The sequence below is a fragment of the Pseudonaja textilis genome, chromosome 2 (genome assembly GCF_049901715.1).
Source record: "Pseudonaja textilis isolate UNSWEBS1 chromosome 2, rPseTex1.2, whole genome shotgun sequence".
NCBI classification, from domain to species: Eukaryota; Metazoa; Chordata; class Lepidosauria; order Squamata; family Elapidae; genus Pseudonaja; species Pseudonaja textilis.
In genome coordinates this window covers 158,156,152-158,182,092 of record NC_141991.1, presented here as the reverse complement: position 1 = coordinate 158,182,092, position 25,941 = coordinate 158,156,152, and the positions used below count along the sequence as shown (strand labels likewise).

Sequence of the window (25,941 nt, the reverse complement as noted above, 5' to 3'; positions counted from 1 at the left end):
TCACAGGTGAAAAGGGTGATGTAAAAATTAGATAGAGATAGGTAGGTAGGTAAGTGGGTGGGTAGGTGGATGGATGGATGGGCGGGCAGATGGACAGACAGACAGACAGACTCACTGAGTTAGTAACTAATATATTTGTTGCACCTCAGTTGAACCATTTCTATGCTCAGATTATCTGTATCTCCATTTTATAAGTACCAAAACTATTTCTAAAAGAAAATTGATGTCCCCTTTCTCTACTGAGGTAACTTTTACCATGCCTATTGAGAAGACAAGACTGAAATAACATCTTTAAAAGAACCCTTGATACTGTAATATGATATTTCAACAAAGATATCATTTAGTAGGCGATTTTTTAAAATTAGTTTAAGTTTTAATGCCAGACCTGGAATGGAACCATACTTAGGAGATTTCAGCAGATATTATTTAAGAATGGATTTAGCTGTCTCATAAACATCTCTTGCCCTTATTAATGTAGAACCATTTGAAGTGGCATGTGTTAATTATGGTACATTTCAGGCCAACCATCAATTTTACGCTTACATTTGCTGAGACATGGCGTTCCAATAGCCACAATCAGCTATTCTGTGGTTACAGACTGAATCATTGAGGCCATTAGATTCTGGGACAGTAGTGGAGGTCTCTAATGTTTTAATCATGGACTGATAAAATACAGTGAAATAGCAGAATTCAATGAGCTCTTTACCCCATTGTGTCCGAAACTTTTCCCTCAGGCAGCATGGCCTGATAATTTGGTCTCAGTTGGCTCATGTTCCAAGAACATTATTAAACATGAATGCTATAATTGCTAGATGCCAAGTTAAAGGAGATGAAATTGGGAAAAAAAATATGCTGATAGTCTCCTCGTTAACCTTATTCCAATGCTTGGAAAAAAGGGTACCAGTTTGCCAGATTTTTCTGTTGTAATACCTGGAATTAGCTACTTTCCAAGATTTAATCAATCAATTAGCTAATCAAGAAGATTCTGATTAGTTAACTATTTCATTCCTAATAAAAGTGTATTCAAACATATATCCATCTGTACTGAGTGTAGACTTCATTTTGTACAAGGTACATACCATATAATATTTTTTTATAAAATTGAGTGATGGAAGGGCCCATCATTCTAAACTCCCTGCTCCATGCAAGAATCCAAGTTAAAACACACCCAGAAGACAGTTGTCTAGTGAGGGGGAATTCAACATCTTTCCAATTATTAACTCTTATAGGAATTTTGTTCCCCTAACTTTTAATCAAAACCTATTTTTTTATAACTCATACCATTATTCTGTATTCAGTCCTTCTTCAATGACATCTTTTCAGGTATTTGAAGAGAGGTAGTATATATCCCCACCACCACCAAGTCAGTATTCCAGGTTGGATCTGTTGCAAAATAAAGTAAAGTCATTCCCATGATTCAGACATTGTGCTTCATTTGAGTTTAAAATTTTGTTTCCCTTTCTTCCAATCATATCCCGTGGACAACTCATCTTTAGGTTGTAATTAAGTACTGGTCCCCAAAAACATGGACTGGTTGGCACTCTTGGGCACCCTTTTCACCAATAGAAATTCTTTCCTGATCAATGAAGCCTGGAGTAGAACAATCATGATATGCAAAGAGAGAGAGAGAGGGAGGGAGGGAGAGAGAGAGAGAGAGAGAGAGAGAGCAGAAGGATCAAATTAATTCTACCCCATCAGCTGGATGGTGCAGAATAATATTGTGATAGAAGCAAAAGTAGAGGGTTCAGTGTTCTATTTTTCTCTACAATATATCAGTTGTCCACCCAGAACCTCTATAATGTCTTATTCAGTCTCTTAGAACCAGGCTCTGGGAGAATCTAGCTGTTTCTTCTATTGATGCCTTTTTCTGTCAGTTATGAAATTACATAAGATGGAATCAAATTCATTGTAGTGCTTTTGGGCAACAGTCCCCAACCTTTGCAATTGCTGGCCCAGCTTGTTGGGGGGGAGAAGGGGAATTGGGCCTAATTCCAAATAGGCCATGGCCAGGTAGTGGGCTGAGGCCCAGAGGTCTCGTACCTACTTTAGGGTACCTATGATGTGCATTCATAAAAAGGTGGTTGTGCAAGGTTGCATTTTGGTGCCCCTACTTCTTAACTCTTAGTCTTAGTTCATCAGTCTAGGTTTTGATAAACTTCAGTTTCCCCACTACCAGACATGCTCAGTAGTAGACCTGGTTTTGGCCTATTTAATAAATTTTAATGGCTTCCCATCTTTTATACATAATACAAGGCATTGAATAATTAAAACAAATAAAAATACAGTAAAACCAGGATTTAAAAAGCAAAGAGCTGCCAAGAACTTTCATAACTTCCTATACTCAGATTTTTATAAGTGGACAGTGCAGCAATCCTCCTTTTAACATATATGGGCTTGAGATGGGGCCTCTATACTCTTGTCCATCATTGCAATGAGAAGCTAATCATTAACTACAAAAAAATGTACTAAAGTAGACAACTTCTCCAAAAGATATGTTCTGTCTGTCATTCCTGGAAAATCAAAAGCTTCAGAATGTATCAAATTAAGATTTTTAAACATTTGGACACATCCTTCCAAACTATGATAACCTGGAATCATCAGCAAAGAGATGTTACTACCAGGACATATAATCTCTCAAACGCAATTCTGCATATTGCTAACTGTGGCAGCAATAACCATATTCCAGCTGCAAAGGAACTCTTCAGAGCCAGGATCGTTAGCCACCTGTTATATATACATAGGTGCTTTTCTATTCCAATGCAAGCTCTAGAGATGTTGTTCAATCCAAAATTTTGAGAGCTTGTGGCAAGTGTCCCATTCTGTATCAGATTCATTTCTGAGATTGGAATCTAGCCTAGTTGTCATATGCAATTTGTCAACTCGTCGTCAGAACCCTGACACAGTTTCTGCTTGAAATTTTGGAATAAAATTTCCTAATTTTTTTCTTTTTTTGGCAACTTTATGGCCATCGTGATCTTGCAGGACAATTTTATCTGATCTGAATTGATGAACTGATGATACAAAGGGCTGTCAACACTGATATTTAGAGTGACTTAAGCAAAAACCCACTCCTCTATAGACAGGACTTATTTGGGATCTCTGTCATGTACAAAATCTTTCATTTTTGCCTTTTATGTATTTTTGCCATTTAGAAGGAAGATTCATTAAGTCTCTAAACAAAATATATTTTGCACCTGTTCAATAAAATGTGTTTCCATCTTCATATGCCCTGATAAGTTTATCGAATACCTTCTTAATCCATTCTCATGTCTGTTCAGAGGAGAAAACCTTTCTAGTGTTAGCTAATAACTCACCAATTAACTGATATATATTGTGGCCATTTACGTGTTTTGTAGTTTTGTGCAAGATCCAGTTTTTATATTGTTGCAAGCAATCAGCCTGGGGTCAAAATAATTCACTACTAAAACAAGAGACAGATGGAAATAGACCCTTTTTCCCAAAAAGAATGTTGTAGCCTTATACCATGTTGGTGGGAGTGCAAAGCAGTACAAAAATTTGAACATTGATTTCATTACAAATAGAGCTTTCACTTGGTACATGAGAATCATTTGAATTAGTTTGTTAGCTTTATTAGTTTTCCTATAATTAATTAACTGATCAGATTGCCATCTTGTTACATACATACATACATACATACAGAAATATTGAGAGAAACTGGTTGACTTCTCAAGCAATTTATTCTACAGAAGTATCCTATGTAGACTATATGGTTCCGTTAGCTAGGACAATCTGTATTCTTATTCAGCATGATGAATTGCTGCTAAGGAGATGAATTAGTTTTATTGATTGGGATAAAATTATGAACCTCCATTTTGCCAGATCAAATGAAAAGTTTCCCAGACGTAGTAGGAATGTTATTGAATATTTGAAATATGTGGAAACATCATTTCTATTTTGTAACAAAACGTTGCCTTATCATGGAAAATATGAATTTTGATATGGATTGGTTTGGTTATTTTGCTTGGATTTAAGGCTAAATGATAAATTATAACTTGTACTGAAGATATTGCAACATTGAGCTTTATATGCAAGGAAATTTATGTATCACAGAACCTGAATATAAACAAGTTTAATGAATTCTCTCTGCCTTGCAAAAGTTTGTGTTTATTTGCCATCTAAGCAGCTAAGAGAAAGAATATCACTACCTTTTTTCTCCTTTGGCTGTCACTATATCCGTGCTTATGTTTCAGGGTGTGAAATCCTTGCTAGGGATTGACTTCCTTCTTCCAGCCAATTTTCCAATATCCAATTTGCAATGGAAAAAATGTTGGAAGGTAATATTTGGTGAGCTCCTTATGCTCCCTACTGTTGTGTGTGAAAGTCTCTTGGAATGATGAGCATAGGTTTGGCATCAGTCCATATCATTTTACAAATCATCTCCAGTAATTCGATCTGCTCTGCAGGGTGCTTTGCTGCCTGTTTAATCAGCTAAAAACAGCCAACTCAAGCACTGGGAAGAAAGAAAGCAAAGTCAGCAGGATCCCATCCCCCACCCCCACCCCGAAAAACATCTCTATTTAAGGCATGCTGATTTGAACAAACTGTTGTTTCTCCTCTTGTCCTATAATCCATTATCAATACTTTGCACTTACACACATTCCATTTTTTCATACTAATAGAGCTGGAAGTTGCAAGGCTAAGCACAGATGGAAACCTGGAAGATCTTAAATTTCCACAGAATACTGGCTTTGGCAGCACCATCCAGCTGTCAGCAAACACATTGAAACAGAACGGTCGAAATGGTAAGCTCAGCTCTTCACTGCTGCTTTTAGGAGTGGAGAAATGTTTCCTTTTAAGTTTAAATCATAGCACTTTCACTGTCTTTCGGGCTATAGCACATTATTCATGTAAGTCAAATTGCTTTATTGAATCAAACAGACAACATACAATAGCTGAATCCTCAGAACAAAGTCTCTGGATCCTTAGCTGCCCTGGTCTCTAGCAGCAGCAGCTGCTGCTAAATGCCAGGTCAGCCTCAATAAGTTCTTCCCCATCTGAGATATATTGTACATGAGAGGGCTGGGCTGGCATAAATAACTGAGGTCAGCCTGAGCATAGAAGGCAGTTCCCTCTCAGAAGCTTGACCACCCAGCTACAACTCCAGGGGCAGGGAAAGTGAAGTGGCTGTAGTCATTTGGGAGACTGATGGCTTTGAGAGTTACTGCAGTGCAGATAACCATATGAAATCCTGTTTGTGCATTAGAGCTTCAGGGATCACATGGAATTGCTGTTGCTATACCAGGTGTCCTGGTGCACAGCAGCCTCCCAATCTGATCATCATGATTCTGTTGCTACACTTACAATTGAGTTTTTCAACTTACAATTACTTTCAATCTGCCTTCCTTGCATCCAGAATCAGATGCCTTGAACCCTGGGGTTGAAGACCACCTTAGGCACAAGGCCAGCTGGGTGCTAGCTTTGTCTTTAAGTCAGCTCTAGAAAAGAGCCTATGGCAAACTGTTTGAGCAGCTGTCATACAAAATTGCTTGGATTTGCTCTGAGCTGGACTTCAGCTATGTCAGTCCTACTGAGTTGACAGAGACCAGTTTGGCTTGTTATTTGGGAAGAGTTTGAACCTACTGGTCCCAAGAAAATTAACAGAATCCTTGGAGTAGCAAGCCTGTCTACATATGTATTAATTCCATATCTCTCCTGGTTGGTGAAAGCCTCCAAGGAGATGCTGTATAGTTAGTTCAGATTATACCCCTTCAAGTTAGTCCTTGAGAGAGATGGCCTAGTCTGTGCTTAAAGAAGCAGTGATCTGCCCACTCTTCAAGAAACCATTATTGCACTGAATGGTAGACACAAATTTTGTCCAATCTCCATCTTTTCCTTTTTTGAGGAATCTTGCTGAAAAAGTGATCAGTGACCTCTTTACACAAAGATGCAGCACTGAGATCCATTGATCATGGTTATAGACCAAATTCTGAAGGGTCTAGGATGAGTTAGTACATATCTGAGGGAGAGAGAGAACAAAATCCTGCTCCAAGTCTCCTGAACTGTTCCAAAAGAATATCATAAGAAAATAAGAATATGGACAGTGCCCTGGCCCATCTGGTTCAGCAGTTTACTCTCTCAGTGGCCAACCAACTGCACAAGGAAGCTTAATATCCATTGGTCCATTGACAATAGCAGAAATGTAGGAAAGTAATGTTAAATCATAGCGAAAAGGCTTGGAAGAAAAGAGCATTATTACATACAATTTTATCCATAGTCTGAACTAAAAACATTTGTCTCTAAAGTAGACTTGTCAAGGGCCACAATTCCATCTATCCACAATTTGTCATGTAGTTCCCAAATTAAGAGAGATTGATTTTAAAAAATCCATGTATTAGGAGAAATGTGTATAGAATGCATTATCAAAAGAAGGTTGCTTGCCAAAACATCTAAATGAAGTTGCATTGAAAACATATATATTAGGAAATATAGGCACCAAAATGCGTACAAATGTGAAGATGTTCCTGAGCACAGTAGGGGTGAAGGTGCAAAAGGCAAATATGTTTTTTTATTTAGGCTTAGAACATGATGTAAACATGGTGGTCATTTCTGTAATTTGATTAAAGACTGACCAGAATTTATGAAACTGTTGCCTAAATCATATATAGTATCATTCTCATTGTTTAACTCAGTCTTTCACAACCTTGGCAACCATAAGATGGGTGGCCTTATCTCCCAGAATTGATGGGAGGCTGGAGGATTCTGGGAGTTGTAGTCCACGCACCTTAAAGCTGCCAAGGTTGAAAAAGCTCAGGCAGCCATAATATCTTTATTTTCAGAAAGCACCTCATATAGTGTATTGTACATATTATGACCAGCCTCACATTCAGTGGTTTTGGCATGGCAGTGGCAACACATTTGCAGTTCAATATGCTAGAAGTTTGGTTTCTATTCACTTTACATTTCCTTCCCATATGGCCATACCTGTTATGACTGGGAGCTTAATAACCCAAGATGTAAGGCTTGTTATTATGGCTTTGAAATTGGAAGAACATACTCAGGGACTGTGTTTTGTGTTGTATTATATTTTCTCCATCCTTTCTTGTTTTGCAGTTATTTATGGTCTGTAGGGATTTGGATTCCATTTTCTGACTATTCTGGCTGCCCATACTTTAACTGCATGGCTGCTACTTTTTTTTGTTAAACAAGAACATTAAGACTTTTTTAAAATTAAAAGTGTGTTTTTGAAAGGGATGAAGGGATTGGATGCAAATCTGGTTCTTTTGGAAGGAGAACTTATACCTTTATTCCGTTCCAGAACCTCAATATTTCTTTTTTTTTCCCCTCCCCATTGGCCAGTATTAATTAACCTGATAAATACTATCCTCATAAACAACAGCTAGAACTGAAATCTTCATGTAGGCTTTTAGCAAAAGAGTGAAGAGTAAAGGCAAAAAGGAAATGTTATAAGACCAAGTTATCAAACGGGCATTATTTTCCCCAGCCTTACAAATTACAACTTTGCTTTGAAAGTACAGCATTTTTCTTCTGTTCATAGGTACCTTTAGGGGCATAAATATTAACAAGTGGATTCTTTTTGTTTATCCCATTTTAGCCTAAGTCACCTCTTAGCCATGTATTTGCCATATGCTAAATAAAAATAAAACCTCTTAGCCCTCCTATCCTAAAACCCTTGCCTATGCACTATTTCTGTATTTCCATATTCCTGTGATTTTTGAATTTTCAAAAACAATCTCATCAAATTGTTTGAACTTAAGACTGAACTACACTAAGGGAATGGTAGTTGGTAGCACCTACACCTATGCTGGTTGAACCTCTAGTGCACCTCTAGTGCAATAAATAGTGCTTTGCTAATGCTAAATGCATAGCTGGGCTTGTGACTGCAACTGAGGTTAAAAGTAATGAAAATGTGCATGTTTTCCTACGAATATTTCAATTAGAGGAATAGGAAAGGATTACAGTTTGATTAAGAAAAGACTTTCATAAAATTGACACAGGCTGCAAAATGTCATGAATATGTGTTCCAAAAAACACGCACAGATTATCTCAAGGCTGAGCCTGAGAATCAATAGGCCTATATATGTCAAATTGCTTTCTTTTTTAATTTTATTGGTTTTTAAAAACAAACATAAACAAACAAAACATAAAAACATCAAGCTATCTTCCATAGGTATACATACAGTGTGCCGGTTGGTTTACAAATTGTTTTGTGCTTCCATTTCGTAGTCTTCAATTACAATTACATTACATATAATCTCATATTGTCAATCAAAAATTAAATACCTTAGTATCATTATTAATCAATCATTTGACTATATTTTTATTCATTCATGTTTTACAAGATAACCATAATTTACCTAATTTATTTTATAACAGTTCATATTATCATCCCAAAACTATCCTAAAATCATTTTGTAGATATAATAAGAAAGAAGTACATCTTTATATATTTATTATTTTCTAAAAATCTATATATTTCATTACTGTACTTTATTGTCTAACGATTGATAAAAAAGATCCCAAATTTTATAAAATTGTTTATCCTCTTGTTCTCTAATTTCAAATGTCAATCTACTCATTTCAACACATTCCAATATTTTCTTAATGATTTCCTCCTGTAATGGTATTTTCTCATTTTTCCAGTTTTTAGCAAATACAATCCTAGCCGCTGTTAATACATTTACAATCAGGTATTTCAAGTCTTTACTATATATTTCAGGTAAAATTCCCAATAAAAATATCTCTGGTTTCAAGTCTATATGTTTTTTCATCATTTTTTCCAACCACATGTGGATTTTAATCTAGTATTTTTTAGCATCCGCACAAGTCCACCACATAGGGTAATATGAGCCAGGTGTCTGATGACATTTCCAACATTTTTCAGATTTATTCTCGTTGGGGGGAAATGCCACCTGTAAAACATCCTATACAAATTTTCTTTATATGCTGTTGACATTGTCATTTTATAATTTTGAGACCACAATTTTTGCCATTTCTCTAAATCAATCCCACATCCAAAATTCTTCCCCCAAGTAATCATAGTTTCTTTAACTTGTTCTTCTAGTTTAATTTCTAATAGATATCCATACAATTTAATCACCTTTTCATCAGTACCTGTCAAAATCTTATCTAAGTCAGTCAGTTTATCATAGAAACCTTCTGTTTTAGAATCTTTATCATACCTTGAATGTATTTGCGCATATGAAAACCAATTCATCTTTATATCTTGTTCCTCTAGTTTTTGCATAGATTTAAGTTCACCCTTTTCATTCAGTATTTCACCATATCTAACTGTTTGTTCCTTTTTGTATATTATAGGATACAAGAATGCTTCAATAGTCGATAACCAGACTGGAATTTTCAAATAACGTTGTCTTTTAATCTTCTCCCGGTTTAACCACAGAGACTCCCATATATAATGTCTTCTAAAATACCCCTGTGTTTTAGTTCCTTCGTACCATAAAAAAAGCATGCCACCCCAACAACAAATCATGTCCTTCTAATGTCAACAATCTAGCATTTCTTAGTGTTATCTGTTAGATCTGGGAGGATGGTTCAAGAATGGAGGCAAGACTCAGATAACAACAACAGCTCTTTATTAGTGACTTCAGATCTGAGCGAAATATCCCAGCCACAGCAGTCCCTTATATAGGGCTGGCTGCGGCTAGGCAGCCAATGAAGGCGATTTGAGTTTGCCACTCTTGGCTGGGCCAATCGCGGCAGCCCGTTTACTAGCCAATCAGATTAGTCTGCGGTGACCAATCATGATCTGATATTCGCGGGCCAATCAGAGTTGCAGGCTTTCGAGCCTGCTAGTCCGGAACATTATCCATTCCTTAACCCACATCAGATTTGTAGCTTGGTAGTACAATTCCCAATTAGGCAAACCAAATCCTCCTCTAATTCTAGCATCTTGCAAGTTTTAACTTTATTCTCGCTTTCTTACCTTGGCATATATATTTTAACACAATTTTATTTAAATCTTCAAAGTAGTCTTTTCCAAGCCTAACTGGAATTGTTTGAAACAAATATAAAATTCTGGGTAATATATTCATCTTGATTGTTGAAATTCTCCCTATTAGTGAGAGTTGTAAGTTTTCCCATTTTGCCAAATCTAGCGCTATCTGCTGTTTAAGTTTAATATAATCGTTCTCTTTTAATGTACTACATCTTGCTGTCAAATATATCCCCAAGTACTTGATCTTATTCGTGACTTGAATTTTCAATAGGTCTGCCAGTTCTTCCTTTTGTCTTAATAGCATATTCTTTGCCAAAATCTTTGTCTTATCTTTATTTATTTTCAAACCAGCCACCTTTCCATATGTCTCTATCTTTTCTATCAATTTTGATGCTGTTCCTAAAGGGTCTTCTAAAATGAAAACCAGATCATCCACAAATGCTTGCAGCTTAAATTCTTCCTTTTTGATTTTCATCCCTTTTATATTCTTTTCATCTCTAATATTTCTGTTTAACACTTCCAAAGTTAACACAAACAACAAAGGTGATAGTGGGCACCCTTGTCTTGTTCCTTTTCTTATATTAATAAAGTCTGTCAGTTCTCCCTCTATCATTACCTTTGCCATTTGCTTATAGTATATAGCTTCTATTGCTTGAATAAATTTTCTAGCAAAACCCATCTGTTCCAACAGTAATAACATGAATCGCCAATTCACATTATCAAATGCCTTCTGTGCATCTAGAAATATCAGAGCCATTTGTTTTTCAGGATGTGCCTTGTAGTATTCCAAGGTGTCCAAGATTACTCTCATATTGTCTTTAATTTGTCTCTTTGGCAGAAATCCATTTTGATCAAGATGGATAAAATTATTTAAATATTTTTTAAGTCTTTCTGCCAATATTGAAGCAAAGATTTTGTAATCTGCATTTACTAGAGAAATGGGTCTATAGTTCTTAATTGGTAATAGGTCGGCCTCCTATTTTGGAATAAGTGTAATATAGGCTTCTGACCATGATTTAGGTATCTTCTTCTTTAACATAACCTCATTCATAACTTCTAGCAATGGAAGATTCAACAATTCTTGTAATGTTTTATAAAATTCTGCCGGAAGTCCATCTGGGCCTAGTGCCTTTCCATTATTTTGCTTCTTGATTACTTCAGTTAACTCCATCATCGTTATATTGCTTTCTAACATTTTTTTCAGTCTCTTTAGGTATCTGAGGTAAATTAGCATTCTGTAAGTACTGCTTGACTCTTTCTTCATCAATATTCTCTTGCATATATAATTTCCCATAGAAGTCTCGAACAATTTCCTTCTTCTCTTTGCTACCATGGTAAACTCTATTAATTGCAATATTTTCCTTGATTCTTTCTCCTTTCTCAATTTTTATGCTAACCATCCACCTGGTTTGTTTGCATCTTCAAAGTAGTTCTGTTTAGCACCTCTAATTTTCTGTGTTAATTCTTCTTTTTCTATTTGACCCATTTGTGTTTAATTATATCCATTTTTAGCTTGATGTCCTTTTTCTGTGGCGTTTTCTGTAGCTCTTTTTCAAGTCTTTTATGCTCATCCTCTAGGGCCTTAGAGGCTAGCCTTTTCATAGTATTCCTTTTCCTTGTATAGTCTATTATCAAGCCTCTTAACATATGCCTTCATTGTATCCCATACATTCTGTATTGATGTATCTTCTTTTTTGTTTTCTCTAAAGAAAAAGGCCAATTCTTTCTCAATCCACTGTGTGAAGTCTTTTTCCTTTAAAATAGTATTATTTAACGTCCATCTAGATCTTCTTTTCTTTCCTTCCAAAAAATTCTGTATAAAATAATTCCACTTTCTCAATTGAGTCAATTCTGTGTCTCTGTTCTTGCCATGTGAACATTAAACCTTCTGGAATCAGCCATCTATAATTCACCTCTTTTTAAAGTAGCATTTTAGTCAGGAATCGATATTCTCTTCTCATCTCTCTCACTCTTCTGGGTATTTGTTTCAAGACCACAATCTCCTTGTCTTTATATTTCAAAGTTTTCTCTTTTGCCACTTGCAATATTTGCGTTTTAATGGCTTTCTTTGTAAATCTAATGTGAACTTCTCTTGGTAAGCTATTTCTCATTGCATATCTTGTGAAAACTCGATAAACTTCATCTATTCCATCCATCATCTTCTCTTGAGTTATTTCCAAAGCTTCAGCCAGTATTTCTATCATTATCTCAGCTAGGTTTTGTCCTTTTTCTTCCTCTACATTTTGGATTCTAAGATAGAATTCTGATCTATCCATCTCCCATCTCAACATACCACTTTTATCTTGTTCAACCACCGTTAATCTATTATCAATATCTCCAATCTTCTTGTCTCTTTGTTTATCTTCTTCAATTTTTTGGAATCTCTCATCATACTTCAGCATCATTTGTTGGATGTTCTCCACTTTTTCATTGTTTTTCCCTGTTCTTTATTCAATGTTCTCAGTTCTTTGTTCAATGTTCTCTGTTCTTTGTTCGATGTTCTCTATTCTCTTTTCAATATTCTCTGATCTTGCTTGAATATTTTGAATTCCTTGCATAATCATCTGCAGTCACTTTTTCTTGTTCTTTTTCTTGCTTTAACATTGTCTGTATTGAACGTTGTCCTCCAGATGGTGCAGAGGAAGAAGTAGAAGTTGAAGAACCAGGAGCTGTAAATTTCCTGCTCATTTTAAGCAATTTAAAATCTTCAGGTTCTTCTAAACCTTAATCCAATTGTGAAGTAACCAATTATAGTTCAAAATAAGAATAGTAGAAAAAAGAAGCCCAATAATAATAATAAAAAAAGAAAAAAAAAGAAAGGGAGGACAAAATTTCTTCAGGTTCTTGTATACCTTAATCCAATCAATAGCAGGATAAAGAAAAAGAGCTTAAAAAAAAGAAAAAAAGAAACAGGAAAAATTCTTCAGGTTGTTCAACACCTTAATCCAATTGAAGGGTCTCAAATAGAAAAAAGTGCATAAGAATAAACCAGAAAGGTAGATGAAAAATCAAAAATACCAGGAAAGAAAAAGGCTTTTAAGGCCTTTAAAATAAAAAGCAAATGTAGAGATTGGACTTCCCCCCCCCCAAAAAAAAAACAAGCTCCAGCAAAGCCAAAAACCCAAATAGTTATTACAAAAAAAAAAAGATTAAAAAAAATACAATAAAGCTGGTGAGGAGGGATAGCACAACTTAGGAAAAGTAAAAAGGGCACACTGCACTTTGTTTAATTATCCAAGGCTCTTATTATAACTCTCTTCTCCAAAAACTTACCACATTTTTCCCCCCGTACATTTCAACACCAGACTCCAGCTGTTGATAGAAACCCAGAAGAGCACCTGCAATAATACTCTCCTATGCTCTTCCTTCTATCTTATCAAATAGCAATGTCCTTGAAAAAAAGTCTCAGTTCTTTCTTTCTCAGCTTTGTCTGGTCACAGGGAAATAGAATATTTTCAAGCCTCTAGTTGGCAGTGTTACAAAGTTTCTTTGCTCTCACTTTCCCCCTCCTTTTCCGAGCAGGATATAATAAGAATTAATAAAAAAAGAAAAAGATATTTTTTAAAAAAGAAATAACTAAAGGGAGCCTCTAGCCTAAAATATTACAAAATCAAAAAGGAGAAGAAAAAAATAGATATAAGCGAAAAAACCAGTCCAGTTTCAAAATACAAGATCATATATAGAAAATCCAGCAATGAGAAAAACAAAACATTACTTTGACATTCCTGTTTAAAATCATCACTTAATCACTTATGTCAAAACTTTTACAGATTCTTTCTTTTCCTTAGGGTGTCCTTTCAAATCTTAGAGTAAAAAAAACTGTTCCCATCAAACCGGCACACTCTCTCTTTCTGCTCTCTTCCATTTCGGAGCTGTCCCAACTTCAGCAGCTTTAATGGCTGCCTCTTTGCCGCTGGCAAGAAGAGCTTCTCCTGGATCTACCAGGGACTTTGCAGTATCCCTGGGATCAACAGGATGCGCTCTTCACTTTCACCATCTCTTTGGGACGGTTTAGATCCGATAGGACTGTCCAGGAACAAAGATATCAGCAGCGATCTCAGACCTCCAAGATCGCATGCCATATCGTCGCGATGCCAGCTCCGCCCTCCCCTCTAATTGCTTTTAATGCTGTGGAAAAGTTACCAAATTCCTATTTTAATTAGTACCAAGAACTAGATAATAACACTCACACTGAGCCGGCAACGTTACAGAGTAGTGCATCTTTATATATGGCTGTATTACAATTATCTTTATTGTGATGATATGTACAGCAACTCTGATTAATTACATTAATCACTTTCTTCACATTAGTAGGTTGCTGCACCACCAATCCTGCAAACAGTTCTGCAATTTTTTAAACCCCATTAATAGAGTGTTTTCTGATATAGAACAAAAGATTATGGATTAGAAATTCTGAGAACTGATTTAATCAATTACCAAATTTTCTGTTTCAGGTGAAATCAGAGTGGCCTTTGTCCTATACAACAATCTGGGCCCCTATCTATCCACAGAGAACGCCAGCATGAAATTAGGGATGGAAGCCATGTCTACTAATCATTCTGTCATAGTGAATTCTCCCATCATCACAGCAGCGATTAATAAGGAGTTCAGCAATAAGGTTTACTTGGCTGATCCTGTTGTGTTCACTGTCAAACACATCAAGGTGAGGACTTGCTTCCCTGACAGAAAGCCTCACATTTTGGGGTGGATTATTTTTCATTATTCCTGAAAACATCATACAAAACGTTCACTTCCTCCCCTACCCACAATATATAACACTTTTCAGGCAAAGCCAATCTCCCTCCCCAGAAGTTATCTGAGCTACTTAAAAGATATATAATCTCCATTAAGCACTTGGAGTTTATAATTTTTTTGTAGTAGAAATGAAGTAATTCTGCAGATCTGACTTTAGCTCTAAACAAATCAAACAATTGGGGGAAGGGTAATTCTTAAAATGAAAAGAGCAATGTTTCTGTGACGTTCATCACCCTCTGCTGCTAATGACCGAACAGAGATGATTTAATTTAGTACTTTTTTTTCATCTATTTATTTCTTCCCTATAGCAGTCAGAAGAAAATTTCAACCCCAACTGTTCATTCTGGAGTTATTCTAAACGCACAATGACAGGATACTGGTCAACTCAAGGTTGTCGGCTCCTCACAACAAACAAGACACACACAACATGTTCCTGTAATCACTTAACCAACTTTGCTGTTCTGATGGCCCATGTGGAAGTGAAGGTAAGCAATGGATAAATACAACTATTAAAAATTGGAAATGGTTAAAGAATGGAAGGTGGTGTCATTGTATGTGAACAATATTACAATTATACACCTCTTGCTGAGAAAGTGATGTCATTCACTTGTCTACTTAGTGCCTGCATGAAGAGAAACCAGCTTTAACTCAACCTTGGCAAGACAGACTGGTTTTGGACTTTTATCCATGCTTGAAGGCCTGGTGATTTGTCATATTTGATGAGGAAGCACTCTCTCCAACAGAGTTTGTAGGCAATTTAGGTCTCCTGGAATCATAGTCCTGCTGTAGCAGCAGTTGGAGGTCATGACTAGGGAAGGACTTTGCACATGTTCATATTGTGTGTCATTTGCACCCTTTCGGAGAGCTGGGAGATTTGCTCGCTCCTGGGTTAATTATGTCTTAGCTTAATTCTGTAACATACTCTACATGGGGATGCCCTTGAAAATTTCCTGGAATTTGTGCTTCATGTGGTATCATGCAAAGTTCTGTGTATTATATATTTTATTTGTGTAACATCATTGCTATATAAGTTGTTCTGGCTTTTAGTTGGCTTTCTCAATACACCTGGTTATCACCTTTAAAGCCCTATATGACATGGGGTGAAGTTATTTATGGAACTGCTTTTCTGTGAAGATATCTTCCCATCCAGTCAGATCAGATAGGTTGAGTATCATCAGGCCTCTTCCCTTAAATGTTGCTATCTGGTGGGATTTTGGAGGTGTGCCTTGTTTGTTGCTGTCCTGGCCTTTTGAAATAGCCTCTCCACCGAGGTTCAGAGACTCCAACATTGTTAGGGTTCCAGAGGATTGTGAAGGCATTTAGCCAGGGTGGAAGTGAACCCAGCATATGTGGAGTGATTATGTTATTATAGGGTTGTGGTTATAGAGCGTAGTTAGGGGTGGGATTCCACCAGTTCACACCTATTCGCTAGAACCAGTTGTTAACATTCTAAGCAGTTTGGAGAACCGGTTGTTAGAAGAAATTACTGGCCTAATCCTGTAAGGAAGGCAGGAAGGAAACATTCTGGTGTTGCTTACAGAAACTGCCTCTCCGTTAACCCTTATTATGTTCTTGGCAGGACTAGACTTCCTGTCTCAGGAACTTCTCTGGAGTTTTTTTCCCTTCCTTTGCTGGTACTTTGCTTGTGTGGAGTGACCATTCAAAGTTACAATGGCACTGAAAAAAGTGACTTATGACCATTTTTCACACTTACGACTGTTGCAGCATCCCCACAGTCATGAGAGGCCAGGCGAGGAGATGCATGCCTCGATATTGAGTTGGCCATGCCCAGCCAATAACATGACCACCAAGCCACATCCACCCAGTCACATGAGCACAAAGCCATGCCCATCAACTAAGCCATGCCCACAGAACCGGTTGTTAAAAAATTTAAATCCCACCCCTGAGCGTAGTGGTCTAGTTTTGGTGTAGTTTTACCATGAGGCTAGAAACTGGGAGGGTGTAAGCTCTAGTCTCACCTTAGGTACAAAATTATCCAGGTGACTTGGGCCAAGTATTCTCTCTTGAACCCTGACAAGCAATGGTGTACTATTTCTAAAATCTTACCAAGAAAACTACAGAGATTTGTCCAGGCAATCATTAGGAGTCAATACCGACTCAAAAGGTAAGGGATAGATGGAGGGAGGGAGGGGAGGAGGGGAGAGGGAGGGAGGGAGCGAGGAAGGAAGGAAGGAAGGAAGGAAGGAAGGAAGGAAGGAAGGAAGGGCTAGGTAATGATTTTTTTCTTGTTATGGTAGCAACTGCTGTAGATTATTGTATTGCTCATTGTTTCTTTAGTTAAACTTTCTGGGTTGCACATTTAGTAATGGGGGCACAAGAAAGCCTAAAAGAGTTGTGTAGTGATTGACAAATGTTGCCTCCCACATTTAAATATGCTTTATTGCCTTCGCATCTGGTTCATACTAAGGGAGAGCCATATTAAGAACTATATTAAGAAGCTAAAAATAGAAAAAAAAACACTCATTGGATAAAATGGGTTCTCATAATGATCACCTCAAGAAAGGTCATAAAATTGGGCATGGTCACATGGTGACTCACTTACATGTCCAGCATGACATGACAGTAATTCCAGGTTCAATTATGGTCATAAGTTATGGCCCATAATATACATAATTGTATTCTTTTCAGACCCAGAGAAAGGGAAGAGATGATTGTAACCATCAGGACACCATTGGAATTTTGTGGAAAACTAAAGGTGAAAACAGGCATAAGACTTGGAATGTGTAAGGGCTTAAGCTTGCGGGGCAAGCCCTATTAAATGCCAGTAACATATCAAAAAATATCAATCGCTCAAAGCTACCAACTGACTTTCCAAGTATCTGTTAATTCAGGAAGGAAAGAGGAAAAGGAAGAGGAAGAAGCTTCACAGTCCATATGAATTTGGCTCCCACATGCATTCATGTTTCTTGTTTTTCATTTTAATGTTTCTTCTGTCTCAAATGACTTTTGAAACATTCTGTAGAAAGAAAGAAATTCAGCAAATTCTCCATTGGCTCAATTCATCATATAGATACAGCTATTCCTAACATGGAGAGGATCACATTATACCTCTTGTCATATAAATGCTAAAGGCAATTGGCTAATCTGTCATTTAAGTTGTTTTATTATTGCATTCTCTTCTGTTTCATTATGACTATACATTTGGGGGCCCATTTTGTACACTGCTTTCTTGTCATTTGATGAAGGGTGCTTTAGAACTATTTTAATGAATACATAAATAGATGGTTGCTTTAAATGAATGCATAACTTCAGGGCCAATGAATTTCATACTAGTTTAATAAAAACAATTTAATGGAACTTGCTGATGCACTGTTAATCTCTTGTCCCTGTATTCATAAGATGTGAACACACAGCTATAGCAGAGAGAGAACAACCTTGTCACTCAGAGATAGATACTAGGGAAAATACTATAACTCATCGTTAGTTATTTTATAAATACCTTGATAACTGTACAGTGATTTATAGAAATTATTTTGAAAGCAGACCCTTGTAGAAAATGTAATTGAGATTGTATACCTTAACTGCATGAGAACTACAATTACTGAATTCTACTTTAGAGATTAAGATTATAGTGTTGCCTCTAACCTGGATATGAAAATTAAGTCAACCTTGGTTCTCTTAGATGCTAGTTACCTTGTCATTTCCATTCCTGATGCACACCAAAATTTTGAATATGGTTTTCACTGATCTTATAGTTATTCCATCTTTAGAATGATATATACTGTACCATTAATTTTCTTAAGCTTTTAGATAATTATGTACTTAGTCTCTCTTCCTGCCATGGATTTATGGTAGCTATTCTTATGCAGCAGATAATATGACCTCTGCTACTATGATCATGCCATTGTCTTACTCACTGTAAAAAGGTAAGAAAACACCTATCTAATCTTGACAAATATAAATCACCAGGACCTGACAGATTACATCCCAGAGTTCTAAAGGAGCTGGCAGATGTCATCTCAGAACCCCTTTACCACATCTTTCAAAAATCGTGGCACACTGGGGAACTACCAGAGGACTGGAAAAGAGTTGATGTGGTTCCCATCTTCAAGAAAAGGGGAACAGACCTGGAAAACTACAGACCAATCATCCTAACATCAATACCTGGGAAGATATTGGAAAAGATAATAAAAAACCAGATCTGCCAACGTCTAGAAACAAGTAAACTAATAACTAGAAGCCAGCATGGGTTTGTAAAAGTACAAATCATGCCAAACCAATCTTATTTCATTCTTCAACACAGTGATTAAATTCGTAAATCAGCAAAATACTGTGGACGTAATATACTTAGACTTCAGCAAGGCATTCGAAAAAGTAGACCACAAGTGGGATAGATAGCATCACCATCAGATGGATTTGTAGCTGGCTGACAAACCATACTTAACGAGTAGTTCTTAATGGTACTATGTCTACATGGAGGGAAGTAAGCAGTGGGGTACTACAAGGTTCCTTCTTAGGCCCAGTAGTCTTCAACATCTTCATAAATGACTTCGATAAGGGACTAGAAGGAGAAATTACCAAATTTGTGGATGATACTAAGCTGGAAGGAATAGACAACACCCTAGATGATAGGCTAAAGATTCAGATGGATCTTGACGGACTTGAACAGTGGGCCCTATCTAACAAAATGAAATTCAATGTAGATAAAAGTAAAATCTTACACTCAGACAAGCAAAACCAAAAGCACACATATAGCCTGGGTGAAACCAGGCTTAATAGCAGTAACTGTGAGAGGGATCTTGGAGTCTTAGTGGACAACCAATTAAATATGAGTTAACAGGTGTGCAGCAGCAGCCAAAAAAGCCATTGCAATCCTAAATTGCATTAACAGAGGGAAGTCATTTGGAATAAATTCACTTGGAACAATTATTGTAAAAACCAATATCAAGGATATAATTCTTAATTTAAGAAGGATATCAGGAAATCAACTGAGATTGAAGTGTGAAGAGAATCTAGGGGACTCCAATACACTGGTCGAGTGATATAATGATATAATCAAAATCAAGTGAGGTACTAATACTACTCTAGTCTTAGTAAGACCATACCTAGAATACTGCATCCAGTTTTGGTCACCACAATATAAAGAAAGATGTTGAGACTCTAGAAAAAGTGCAGAAAAGAGCAATCAAGATGATTAGGGGACTGGAGGCTAAAACACACGATGAACAGTTGCAAGTACTCAGCATGGCTAGTCTAATGAAGAGAAGGACCAGGGGAGACATGATAGCAGTGTTCCAATATTTGAGGGGCTGTCACAGAAAGGAGGAGCTCAAGCTATTTTCCAAAGCATCTGAAGGCCAGACAAGGAATAATGGATGGAAACTGGTCAAGGAGAGATTCAACCTAGAAATAAGGATAAATTTTCTGACAGTGAGGATAATCAACCAATGGAACAGCTTGCCTTCAGAAGTTGTGGGAGCTTCATTATTGGAAGCTTTCAAGAAGGGCAATCGCTTGTCTGCCATTTGTCAGAAATGGTGTAGGGTCTTCCTGCTTGTGCAGGGGCATTGGATTAGAAGACCTACAAGGTCCCTTCCAACTCTGTTAATCTGTTCTTCATATATTTATATGGATGGATCTGAAGCATAAATAATTACGACATAGATAATGTTGTTGTTGACTTGGCATGGGAGCTAGAGTTGAAACTACTGCTTCCAGCTCTTGAAATGTTTCTTCTTGGTTTTACTTATCTGAAGAGGATTCTTGACTAAGGACAGATTAAATTAATTCTAGGCAATTGAACAAACCTTTCTTTGAAGCAGTGTTATAGATTTATAGCTGTTTTAAATATATACCAAATTCTTTTCAGGAATGTAAACTTGCCATAAACATTGCAAGTTACAACTTTTAGGAGATTTTGCTTGTTTCATAAAATTATAAAATTGAATGAAACATTTGGTAATCAAGCCCTATCATCTGCTTTGTTATCATTTATTCTTACTCCTTTCTCAACTTCTCATATTAATCAAGTACATAGTATCAGTTTAAGAGGATTTTTTTCTAAATTTTCCCATTTAACTTCTCTTAGTTACTTCTTAGCCACAGCCATTTGGAATAAATTCACTTGGAGCAATTATTGTGGAAACCAAAGGATATAATTGTTAACTTAAAAAGGATGTCAAGAAATGAACTGAGATTAAAGTTTGAAGAGAATCTAGAGCAGGGGTCACCAACCTTTTGGACCTCAGGGACCGCCAAACTCATAATTTTAGATCCCAGGGACCACTAACTGGTTCTGTGGCCGTAGCCTAATTTGTGGGTGTGGCTTGATGGCCATGTGACCGGCTGGGCATGGCTTGTATGTAAATATTATAAATATTTTATAAATATTGAATTTTTTATTAAAAAAGAGCAACTTTTACCCAAAATCAGGCAAAGCAGGCAGGCAGATTGAGTTGCTCACAGAATCACAGATTCATTCAGAAATCTATCTGCCATTGGCTAGCTCAGTCTGTCACATAAAATTTGCTTGCAAGCAAACTCATAAAATTTGCTAGCAAGCAAACTCACAAAATTAACTCACAACACACCAGGCATGTAAATATTGAATTTTTTATTTTTAAAAAAGAGCCACTTTTACCCAAAATCAGGCAAAGCAGGCAGGCAGATTGAGTTGCTCACAAAATCACAGATTCATTCAGAAATCTATCTATCTGTCATTGGCTAGCTCAGTCTGTCACTTAAAATTTGCTTGCAAGCAAACTCATAAAATTTGCTAGCAAGCAAACTCACAAAATTAACTCACAACACACCAGGCATGTAAATATTGAATTTTTTATTTTTAAAAAAGAGCCACTTTTACCCAAAATCAGGCAAAGCAGGCAGGCAGATTGAGTTGCTCACAGAATCACAGATTCATTCAGAGATCTATCTATCTGCCATTGGCTAGCTCAGTCTGTCACATAAAATTTGCTTGCAAGCAAACTCATAAAATTTGCTAGCGAACTCACAAAATTAACTCACAACACACCATGTATGTAAATATTGAAATTTTTATTTTTAAAAAGAGCAACTTTTACCCAATATCAGGCAAAGCAGGCAAATTGTGTTGCTCACAGAATCATTCAGTGATCTATCTATCTGCCATCAGCTAGCTCAGTCTCTCAAATTTGCTTGCCGTGACTCTGCACTGAAATTGCTTGCAAGCAAAACTTCAGTCCTAAGGGAGGTTCAGCTGTGCTGAGCCGAAAATCTAAAGACTAGCTAGAAAGCAAGAAATCCAACCATTTCCTGCTTCCTAGCTAATCTAAATCTCCTGGCACAGCAGAACAGATGATGGTTGCAAAAAGGAAAAATAGCAACTTAGCAGCCAAGTTTGCCGGGTAAGGAGTGAGTGGGCAGGGAGGGTTCCTGCGGGCCATGTGAGCTGAGCAGCCTTGTGTTTCTGCGCAGCCTGGATTAATTGCTTTGGAGGGGTGCTCTAGAGGTGAGATTTATCTGTGGCCCACCAAAATTTTCTCACAGCCCACCAGTGGGCCACGGCCCACCGGTCGGCAACTGCTGATCTAGATGACTCCAACACATTGGGCGAGTGATATAATAACCTGGTATGTGATATGACTAATAAGAAAAAAGGGGGATATAAGTTACATTTTTTAATGTTTCCTTCTTTCCTTCCTTTGTTTTTTACTTGTGACTTTCAATAAAATGTGTTGTCTTATAAAAGGTACCACCAGACTTTTTCTGTTACATGATTAACAGCTAAAACTTGGATTCCATAGGAAAGGCTACATTTCAGTCTAATCCTGATTCTGGATATTTTTGTATAGATTGTCTGCCTAAAGATATGTTTAACATATTGAATCTTAGTATTCAATTAAATGGAATATTGACTTTAAAATGTTCAAGGGAATAAGGCAAAGTATATTCAAAATTCACCAGGATTTCACCTTAGGATTTGGTGGAAGCAGTCCAATGCCAATAGAAGGCAGTATTACATTCGTGACCCATATTTGAGCAATACCTCAGTTACAAAGCAGAACATTACACTGACAGAGCTGTTTTGCTAGCAAAAATAATTATAATAATATAATTGCTGCTTATGCTAATAGAGTGAATGAATGGTAGAGTTGTGATATCATGTAGTATATTATGTGTGTGGTGACGCAATTTTCTGCTGGAGGAGAATTTCTGCTGTTTTGAGTTCATTGATTCCCTTCATGGGCATTACCACCATAATACTTGATCACTGTCTAGTTATGTATTAAAATCCAGCTTTCAATCAAAAGTGGTTATCTGAAAAGGTGTACTTGTATTATAAATTTGCTGTCTGCCAGAAACGAGGTTCATGTTTTGTGTTTATATGATTTGCAAAATTCTCCTTGGTATAAATCTTTCTTGTACGGTTTAGATATTAAATTACTTCAAGTCATATTCTTTTTTATCCAAATTTCTTTTTTTCTTTAAAATGAACTTTGCACTGTTCAAGATTCTTTGTTCTCAATGTATGAGGGGGAGGAATACAGGTGCCACTTCATTCAATGGCATCTTTCAAGAATTGTAATATCTAAGTGTGTAAGTACATGCTAGTTCAAATATTAGGAAATGATATAAACCCTCTGATAGTAACATTTTTCCCATAGGTTTGCTGTTCAGTTTGTAGAATAATTGTCTATTTGGGGTAAAAGATCCCATTTGGATGTGTCCTAGAATCAGTAATGCTAGCAGGATTTCCTAAGACTAAGCGAGTGCTTGACCTACACATATATGGATTTTGATAGGGATAGGATGTCTAACAAATCTAAGGCTGACGAGTATGAGGAGAGCTTTTGTCATAAGAATATTTATCAGTCTCACCATTGCTTCCTACCCCTCTCCTGGGTAGCAAGTTTTGATGTATGCTATACTCAGTTTATATCTGCCCCCTTGTGGCAGTGAAATGGCACTGATAGTTTTGATGCTATTGGATTGGTTGTATTATAGATACCCATGATTAAACAGTGATACTGCTATATTTCCCAACCTCTTCAAGGGCAAATTTAATAATCAAAGTTTCATTACATGAAAAAAACAGATGACAAATGAGGCAGAGGAACAAAGATGAATTAATTTCTATAAAGCTCTCCTGCAGAAAGAATACATAGTGATTATCTCTGCATTGAAGGAACTAAAATGTTCACAATCTTTGGTCTCTATCACTGCTGGATCCCTCAAAATGTTGATACAGCCAGTTAATTGATAGCGACAGATTCTGGGGAAGTTGGAATACAAAACAAGGCTTCTCTGTTAAATCCAGAAGGTATATAAATTTAAGACAAAAAACAAAGGAATTATTCACTCTGACTTGTCATTGAGCTGACAATTAAATCAACTGTTCTGTAAGATGAACAATAAAATAATTGTGCCAGCATCTCTGGGAAGGGTCCTTCTAAACAAATTCCTCATGCAGTCCTATTATATACCATGGAATTTGAGCAAGTTATACATATTAAGGAGAAAAACACATTTTATTAAGTTGAATTCAAGTTCTAATGATACTTCAAAGACATGAACACCAAATTATAGCAGGAATGAAAATGGATCTATGCCTGCAGATAGGCAAGTGGCTGCTTCAAATACTAGAGAAGGAAAACATTGTAGTTAATTTAATTGAATTCATTCAACATCTGTTTCAATTCAAACTTGTGGAAGGATTTCATGCTGAGGGGAAGCTTACTCAATCTACTTATGGCTGCAGTATTGTCTTACTAATATATAAAGTTAGACTTTCAAGATAAGGATTTCTATTTCAACATGTAATGTATTTCTATTACAGGAAACCTGAAAAATAGGTTCTTTTGAGATAAATAGTTTTTAAAAGCAAAGAGAAAGGTGAATAAGTTTTTCTTCTATCCTTCGTAATTTTAATAGAAGTACAACCTTGATTTGCAGTACATATAATTACAGATGAAAATAATGTGAACAGTCAGTCAGGTGGAAATCAAATGCAAAATATTGGATAATCATGTTAAAATTTGCATTTTCAACATTGCTAGCTTTGCCTTCTTAATATTCTAATACTATATATAATATTTAAATCATATATATATATGTGTGTGTGTGGATATATATATAAGTATATGTATATATATGTATTTAATCTATACTATAATAATTTAAAAAGTGGAAATTCATTTTAATGTTGATGGCTTTTATCTTCTTGAAATGAATTACCATACTTTAAAACATTGCCAATATGGAAGGATGAAAAATGCAATCATTATTCTCTCTAAATATTTCATTTCATTTATTCATTTATTTAACAATATTTATAACCTACCCCAGTTCTGGCAGAATCTCAGTGGGATCCCTCGATATTGCAGGCAGAGAATTAAAAAATATAATTTATTAAAATAATCAGTGAATAATCAAAAACCTCATAGGGGTCCATGAAGCAAAACTAATTAAGGACCAATATCATATTGATCTATAATTGGCCTGTGCAAAGTGATTTAGATTCATTTCATTTAAGCAATTTTTGCCTTGGAGATGATGCAGTTTTCTTTACTGAAATGAAGATGTAATCTGCTTTACTTCTTTGAAATAACTCAGATAATGTTAGATACTTCAGACCAGATTCAGTGGGAGAAAGACCCTCTCAGCAATCCCCTGCAGCCCTGGCTAAAAGTATTCTAGGCCAGATACGGTAACTTCAGGATCTCACAGACCAAAATTGTCCACCTAGCTCAGAGGTCTCCAAACTTGGCAACTTTAACTATGTTGGCTGGAGAATTCTGGAGTTGAAGTCCACACGTCTTAAAGTTGCCAAGTTTGGGGACTGACCTAGCAAAACTTCAAAACATACCAAGGATGTTGCACCCTCAGAAACTTTCAGCAAAAATTCCTCTCAGACTTCTCCTGCACTACTTTCCAGAAAAAGCTTCCTTTTGTTTTCTCCCATAGTGCAAGCAATGTAGGTGAAGTCTAAGGACAGTTCAAAGCAGTCTGGTGTGAAGCAACATGGTTGCTTTGTTTTTGAAGCAGCTTGTTTTATTCAAAAATTTGCCAAAACAAAGAACCCCACTTTAAGTCTCATGCTGCAGCACAGATTTGATCTAGATTGCTAATGCTATTAATCTATAATATGCGTCACTTACGTTCATTGTCTTTGTATAGCTGAGATCAAAACTCAGATGATACTTTTCAGGATACTAACTTTTAAGCAAAACAAATGCAAGAAAAAACACAAGCAAACAACATCATCTTCAATTATGTTAATATGCACGCTGTACATTTGTGAGAGAAAGATG

At 36.4% G+C, this 25,941-nt stretch overlaps 1 protein-coding gene across 26 annotated transcripts in view; it reads left to right on the top strand.

The window, feature by feature from the left end:
* ADGRL3 (adhesion G protein-coupled receptor L3) overlaps positions 1-25,941 on the top strand; it is a 568,292-nt gene that overhangs the window by 381,143 nt on the left and 161,208 nt on the right. For 23 of the 26 annotated variants that reach the window (XM_087926212.1, XM_087926209.1, XM_087926207.1 and 20 more), the window contains 3 exons: positions 4,641-4,763; positions 14,392-14,600; positions 15,001-15,177. In XM_087926212.1, coding sequence (XP_087782338.1) covers positions 4,641-4,763; positions 14,392-14,600; positions 15,001-15,177 — 509 coding nt within the window. The remainder of the gene's footprint in view (positions 1-4,640; positions 4,764-14,391; positions 14,601-15,000; positions 15,178-25,941) is intronic. The other 3 variants (XM_087926202.1, XM_087926196.1, XM_087926191.1) reach the window with 1 other exon arrangement.